Source organism: Tupaia chinensis, unplaced genomic scaffold (genome assembly GCF_000334495.1).
Source record: "Tupaia chinensis unplaced genomic scaffold, TupChi_1.0 Scaffold143921_1, whole genome shotgun sequence".
Taxonomy (NCBI): domain Eukaryota; kingdom Metazoa; phylum Chordata; class Mammalia; order Scandentia; family Tupaiidae; genus Tupaia; species Tupaia belangeri.
In genome coordinates, this window is record NW_006203772.1 from 40,507 (window position 1) to 48,450 (window position 7,944).

Below are 7,944 nucleotides of genomic sequence, written 5' to 3' on the forward strand. Positions count from 1 at the left end.
CCACTGGCCTATTTTCTTAGCTGCCCTTGAAGTCTTCTCATACTTGAGTTTCTAGCTCACCACTGAGGTCTCTTCAAGCCTGCCCTTTGGCCTCCCCATCCCCCGTAGTCTCCACTTACTACTCTGACATTCAGATCCTCAGCAGTGACTCGTCTTCCTGAGAAAGCACAGAAGTCTGGGCTCTGGTGTTTCTCTTCTCTGGTTAAAAATCTCTCCTTGGTCTTCAGGAAAACACTAACATCGAACTCACTGAAGTGCTCTTAGCATCTTTAATCAACCTTTGTGGCTTTAGTGTGGGGGATTTTTTCCTTGAAAGTTTCCCAGCCCCATTCAGAGAGCAGAAACTCTTGGCTATGTGTTTTCTTCAACTCCAAATAGCGCACGGGAAGTAAACAAAAAGTGTGGATGAAGATCAAACCATGTCAGCTTCTGAGGAATCTGGCAGCCTGCTGTTAACAACACTGGCCAGCACTGGGTTTATGGAGTTCGGTGTGACCAGGGTCTAAGGAGGATGGCATGGGTCCTGGCCTCCTGGCCTGAGAATGTCTTCCTCATCATGTAACACTTTGTTGCTCAGTATAAGTGCTGGAAGTAAACACTAATTTCTAATAAAACTGTTACATGCAGTGGTGTAGAGGCATGTTTCCAGTAAGTAGAGTTTGGCCAGCTTGCTGCTGTGGGCTGTGTTCTTGCATTTCTGTCCGCTGCCTGACCCGGTGTTCTAGTTAGGTCAGGAGACCCACTGGACTTGGCTGCCCTGCAACCCAAGCTCCCCCTGGTGGAGGATTAAGGACAACACTAACAAGGGCTGGAACTGAGGTTTAATAATAACTCCAAGTAAAATGAGCTTTCACAATCACTGCGGTGGTAGGGAGAAGGAATCCTAAGAATTGGGGCAAAATGCAGCACAGTTCATCTCTGGCTCTTGGAGGTCTGAGAAGCCCTGGAGGTAGCTTGGCACCATCCATACCTGGTGCTGCTCCTAGGCTGATTTCCTGCGTTTGCGGTCTCGACACTCAGGCTCAAGGCCAGCAAGCCCACTGATCCAGGAACCTGACTGGCTTGCTGCACTCCTCTCCCAGGCTGAGATGCCAGTGTTTGGTCAGTGCTGAGCCAGGCCACTCCAACCCCGATGCTGGTCTCCCTCCCTGCACTTGGCAGAGGGTAAAGAAGAGAACAAGAGAGTCCAGTCCAGCGCCCACCCACTGGCAGAGAGGCACAGTGACCCTGGGAGCTGTCCAGCTGGCCTCCAGCCTCAGAAGGACACAGACATAAATCCTCACAGAGCAGGTAGCTCTCTGAAAGGGCAGCTTGGGAACAGTCAAGGGCCCAAGGTGGGCAGAAATGGCAAGGGTGGCCAAGCGTGCACTGGTTTATTGACCAAACCTTACATTCCAAACAACTTGTGTGGTAGGCCAGGAAACTCCTCCAGGCCTCTGGCGGCTGAACAGTTCCTTAGTGGAGAGGTTTACTGGAACGTGGTGTAGGCAGAGCTTAGGGGGCCAGCTTTCATGGAGTCCTACATGAGTTTTCTGAAGAAAACAGTTACACCACCAACCTCCATGAAAAAACCCACAACCAAATGTCGCAAACAAGAGACCCACTGTGGCCCATGATGGGGAGAGAGAAGAGTTCTGCAGCAATGGGGAGGTGAGAGCTATTCTGAGGGCCAAGCCTGGGCACTCAATGTCTCAGCTGGCCTACCAGTGAAGGCCTGAGGGTGGTGTCTTCTCGTCTTTATTGCTCTCTAGGGAGAAGGGAGGGATCCGGACATCAAAGTGGGAGCCATCAGGTCTCTCGAAGCGGAATGTGCCCCTGTGGGTCAGAGAGAAGCTGGTTTAGAGGTCGAGGCTGCAGCCCTTCTGAGAATCTGGATGGCCCCATGCCCTCAGCTTCTGGGCCACAGCAGGATGAGGCAGGCCTGGGGTCTCTTCTATTTCAGGATGGGATAGCTGGTCCGGAGACCTGAAAGGCCCTCTTGTCCCTAACATGGAAAGGAGCAACACAGCCATCTAGGCTCTGGTCCCTAGATGTACACTGCATAAGCCACCCGCCTGCATCTTCAGGCTAAGGAGTGAGACACAAGTGAAACCCAGCTGCATAAGCAGTGTAACATCAATCACCAGACCTCTGAGGACCAGCTCCTCAGCCCACAGATTGTAGGGAGCTGGGAAACAGATCAGGTAAGTCCCATGTGACAATCCACAGCAGGTAAGGCTCCATCTCAGGACTAAACCGGGTCCAGAGTGGACCAGAGCTGAGAGCTCTGACCCACAGCTTATGCCTATAGAGTTGTGTAGCCGCGGCCCCAGCATGCACTCACTCACCACATGTGCCCACTAGAAGCTTGCAGAGAGACGTGGCTGCTGTACTGGAACGCAGGCTGCTCCTTAGATAACACTGGTTCCTGTAGGGTTCAGGAAGAAAAGGTCGGGCCAAGCCCTGGGGACACATTCCTCGCCCAGGACTATGGGCTGCCTTCCTGTTCATCGCTGAGTGTTCCCCAGTCCCCACTGCAGCAGGCACTCCCCCAGGGACCACAGCATAGCCAATGGCCAGAACTTTGAGTCTAACTCTCAGAAAGGTGATTTCAGAATGCCTCAGGGCATCTGAAAATATCCTTCCAGTGTCCATTCATGAGTGCTAGATGCCAGGTACCAGGGCAGGTACTTTACAGACCTTTGCTGATTTAAATCTCCAGGCAACCGTAATGTAATAGGCGTGAGCCCCATTTCAGCAGTTAGAAACTAAGGTTTGGAGGGCCAGTGGTGCAGCAGTGTAATGACACTCCATGAGGCTGACCACATGGGAAGGATCTGTGTCTGCGCCAGGCGACCTGAGTACACTGGGCATGTGGGTCACGATATGGGGCTGGCTGAGGCTATGTCAAGGCCCTTTAGAGATACTGTGTCTCTGTCTCTTACAGAAGAGAGGGAGAGATAGGGGTCGGCCCCACACCATAGTGGTTAAGGGAGCCAGATCCCACATGATCGATTGCAGTTAGAATCCTAGCCCAAGCATCTTGAAACACATGCCAAGTGTGTGTGCACACGTGCGCACAGGCACCCCAAATCTCAACAGGATGGAGAAATGGAGAAGGGGTTGTGGCATGACTACGCCCCACTGGGGTGTTCTCTTCTGTCTATGTTCTCTAGTGAGCATGTGTGCCCTTTTATAAAAAAAAAAAAAAAAAAAAAGAAAGAAAGAAACTGAGATGTTGGTTAAGTAACTTGCCCGATGTAGTTATGCAGCAAGTAAATGACACGTCTGGAATCCGAAGAGACTCTCGTTCTCTTTACCAGCCTGCGCCCCAGTCCCTAGTCCTGCTGACTAGGATAAGTGCTGGTCTCAGCATCGGGCACCTGTACTGCTTGTGTCTTTCGCAGGAGATGGGCATTGCAAGCTCAGTCTCGAGGGAACAGCAGAAGATGTACACTTATACAGAGGCAGAGGCAAAACAGTGGAGTGGAGGGGGTGTGCCTCACCTAAGGGCATGCAGCTTCAGGATTCTGAAAGACACACTAGTTCACAAAAGCTACACAAGCTTTGACTTCAGATTCATCTGGATTTAAACCCAGGCCCTGCCGCTACCAGTTATGGACCATGGGCTATTTAACTTCTCAGTCTCATTCTCTCTCCATCTGTGAAATGCGTTGTAACAAATCTGTAAGTTTTTTTTTTTTTTTTTTTAAGAATTTACTTAACTTTATTTATTTATTTAAATTTGACCAGAGAGGGACAGAATGAGAGAGAGAAAGGGAAAAAGCAAGGTGCCAGGTCCGGGACTCAGACCATGTTTGGCCATGTGGGAGTCCAGCACCCTTAATCACCACACCACCTGCTGGCCCTAAAACCTCTAAGGTTTCTGACCCTGAACAACCCAATATGTTCGCACAGTGAGCCTCTGCTGTCACCACGGAGAGGAAGAAACCACACACTAAGCCCACAGTTCTGCTGGGCAAGGCCAGAAACAGCACTGCTGGCCCAGTGATGCTCACCCTGCCTACCACCCCTCGGCCTCGCACTGTCTCCAAGGTGCCAGAGAGACTGAATATCCTCCAGTGCCATTCTCGGAGCTGGACCACGTCACCGTCAAGGTTTTCCAGGCGGATACAGTAGCGCCACTGTGGAGGTGGAGGGGAGAGTTCATGTTTGAGAAACAAGAGACCTTGGGCCAGCCCACCTAGAATTCTCTGGAGAACAAAAGGCTGCAACCTACATTGCACAGCCTCCACCCCACCACGAGCCTCCCTACCTGACCCACAGCACACCTCCTGCGCTCCCCTCCTGAGGGAGACACTCACCCAGTAGACGTGAGAATTCTGGGCTTCCTGGGGAAAAAAAAAACACACAAAGACTTTAGGTCCCAGAGGGCAAGACAGAGTCTGTTCCAATTCACACCTCTCCGGGGGAGTGAAGGATTCCAGGAAGGTGGCAGAGCCAGACCAAGCTGTCAGTATCTGCAGGATAATGATGAACTGCGGCCAATGAACCCAGAGCAAGGCGGCCTCCCCATGCCCATTCCTGGCATCCCTCCTCATCCTGCCAAGGTCAACAACAAAGCACTAGGGCACGTACTTTTCCCACCACCCTCCCTGCCGGCCCCATCTTCCCACAGCCCCCACTGTAACCTCCTGTGTGCTCATACTGCCTCCCCACTGCCATGCCCTCTGGAGGCAGGGGCAGTGTTTCACTTCCATGCGTACCCCAGGACCCAGCAAAACTATTTGACTAATGTGTAGAAAGTGTAAGATCGGCCCACACTGATTCTGACACAGACAGCGGGAGTCGGCATGGAGGACGCCATCCTAGACCTGCAGCCTCCCTTGCTCTAGGTCTTGGTGTCAGCCATCACCACCGAACACCTGCAGCACTGGGATAGGACCACAGGGACATGGGGACATCACACTGAATCTGGGGCCAAGTCTGGCAAGAAGGGCCCCACGCCAAGCACATACCCTCATGCCCATGTAGAAGGGGATGACAGTGACACGGATGTTCTCTGTTGTTTCCCGGTGGACATCGGAGAGCTCCAGCCAGGGGTGATTCTTCTCTTGCCAGGCCCGTAGCGTCTCCCGAGCCACAAAAGGGGGAGCTGCGGCAAGAGACAACTGGTTAGTGGAGGCAGAGTCCAGAGCATTGCACCTACTCTCCAACTGCCCCTCGGAAAAAACCCTCTCCATCCGTGGCCCAGGTGAATAGGACACCCACCAAAGTACAAAAGTACAGGCTGGAAGAAGGCACAGAGGGACTACCAAGTGTAAGCGCTGAGGAGGTGGTGGGACTCTCTTCGTGGGAAGAGAACTGGCTGGGAGTAAAGACCCCAGTTCTCAGATCTCGCTCTGCTACTACTAGCAACCTTGAGTCTTCTCATCCCTGAGCCTCAGTTTCCGTATCTGGAAGGAGATAATAGCCATCCATCCGACAGTCCAACTGGAGCTTGAACAGGTTGGGATGCTAAAGCTTTGGGATGGTTTCTATGAAGAAAGGGACCCCACATTCCGGCTTCCCTTCTCAAGTGTCGCTACCTTTTGTCTGGTCATATAGCAGAAATCTCTCGAAGAGCTCATGCTGGATGGGAACCTGGTCAGTGGAGGTGTAGGGGAGGATGTCTTCATGGCTGACATAGTCCAGGCCTGGCAGAGCGAGGCAAAGAAACACAGTGAAACTCACAGGACTGAAGAGGAATGCAGCTGACATGAAACTCCCATCTCCCAGCATATGACAGCACGTCAGAATCTCTCCAAGACACACCAGACCCTCTCCAACAGGCACCATTTGGATGCTAACCACTCACCTGGGATGGCATAGAGGGCCCGGCTGTCATCATGGTTCGCTAAGAAGGTCACAGCTTCTGTCTGAGATCTCTGAGACTAAAGCAAGAAGTAAATCAGGGGTTTTCTTGGCCACTGACGGTCCTGGGGCCTCTGAGCCCAGAGCTAATCTGAGCTCTGTTTGGCCCCATTCCCTCTCTGTCTCCAGTGGGATATGAGCCTTTCCCTTGGAGAAGACCCAGGCCCAGCCATCTTGCTTACTTACTATGTGTGGACAGTCGCGGGCATCAATCAGCACCTGATAATAAGTGTGAGTTTTGCCTTTCACTTCCTTTGAGCTATGGCCAGCAGGGTTCTCGGCTCTGTGGGTGGGAAAAGAAGCCCAAGATCAACTGGAGAAAAATGGAGACTGTTCTGACTCTGTTCCCTCCCACGTACTCACGCAAACCCTGATCCCTGACCCACAGGGGCTGCTGCACCAGTGATGAGACTGCCCAGCCACATGCCAGCCAGCCATTCTCCAGCAAGAGCCAACAGTGGGCCTGGGCACCTGTGGCAGAACTGCTAGAAGAAGGGATCCATGGTGAGAAAATCAGATTGCCACTTCAGTCTCCAAGGCCCAAAGTACCCTACTCTTCTCACATCACAGAGGCTATCTGTGATCATTTAATGGAGCTACTAGACCTTTTCTTTTTTAATGTACTTTAGTGATAATGTGAGATTAAGGGAAAGATTCCAACTGAACATCAAGAAATCAAAAAGACTGGTCCCCCAGATGCCCTCTGAGGTATTCGTCATGAAAACTGAGACTAGCTCGGTAGAGCATTCTGGGAAGTTCTGAAGGGACCCTTTAGCCTAAGACTGCCTCTGGCACTCAGCATGCCTGTCTCCATGGGTATGAGTGCCAGACAAATACTCCAGGGCTGTTTCTGAGGTCCAAGAGGATGTTGTGCTCACCTCTGGGACCCCAATTACGTATGTCTGCCACGAGCCAGGCCTCCTCCTGAGGATACTGTGAAGCCAACGACAGGGAAACTTACTTTTCTGGAGCTGCAGAAGCCACATCCCGGTCATACAGTCTGGCCTGCCAGGGAAACAGGACGACACCTCGGTAGCCAAAAACACTATGAAGGAAAAGCTAGAAGGAAAGAGAGGTACAGTGAGCCCACAGGCAGCAAACCCACCAGGTGGGCCCAGGTCACAAAGCTACGCAGCGGAAGACGACATCACCCCTGGTCTTACCACCTTTCCCCTCGAAGTTTGAAATGCTCTTATGCCCTCTTCACTTGGCTGACTCTACTCACCTGCCAGGCCACAGCTTAAGCCTCCACTATGCCCTCCTCAGCATCCTTTCCACTTAGCATGGCGTATGGCCACTGACCACACACACATTACTTATTCCTTTCTAGACTATAAATGCCACAAAGGCAAGAACCGCATCTACCTTGCTCTCTGATTTAATCCTAATGCGCAGTGCCTGGCCCATTTTACACACAGAAAAAGTTGAATAAAGAAAAAGTCTGCCTTCCCCGTAAGGGGCCTAAATCTCTGTCAATGGACGTGGAAGAAAGCTGATGCAGCCAGAGTTCACCTCACTGCAATCTGTTTGATGATGAAACAGCAAAAGTTTGCTTTTCTGAAAGCTCCCACCACCCGCTACATTAGAAGAATCATCAACAACTTGGTTTTCTCCTCACTGTAGTCAAACCATCCCTGTCCATGCTCACTTGGAAAGAGAACCCACTGGCACAATAAATGCATCCAAATCCAGGAAAATAAGCACTCCCACCTTAAAAATGTGCGACTCTGGTCGGGCACCAAACACCAAGGTGGAATGAGCGGAAAGCCACACTGTCCATTCACGCCTGTGACCAAATCTGACTTCCTACAGAAGCAGAGCAGTCCATGAAAATGGACGATGACCCAGCCTAATACTCACCTGGCCAGTCTCATACTTGCCATTCTGTTTTGGCACTTCAAACACACCGACAGTCTCCAACACTTTGCCCTCTGGTCGGTTTCTGATTAGGAAGGAAAAGAACAGGCAACTGAAAAGCTGAGGAGATAACAGTATGTATCCATCCAAAAACGCTACTAGGGTACTGAGAAGCCAAGACAATGGTAGCAAAGAGTTTGGGCAGAGAAGCCAGCTGAAGCAGGTGCACCTCAG

General features: G+C 51.5%; 1 protein-coding gene across 1 annotated transcript; it reads right to left on the reverse strand.

Annotated features, from left to right (window-relative positions):
* Positions 1–801: 801 nt before the first annotated feature.
* POLDIP2 (DNA polymerase delta interacting protein 2) lies at positions 802–7,795 on the reverse strand (the record flags this gene model as incomplete). Its single annotated transcript, XM_014582925.1, is given in 10 exon segments — positions 802–1,815; positions 2,328–2,407; positions 3,999–4,124; positions 4,305–4,331; positions 4,959–5,095; positions 5,529–5,636; positions 5,798–5,873; positions 6,040–6,136; positions 6,815–6,912; positions 7,714–7,795. Coding segments are annotated over 10 exon segments (946 nt in total), but the record flags the coding sequence as incomplete, so codon positions are not given.
* Between the last annotated feature and the right edge of the window lie 149 nt (positions 7,796–7,944).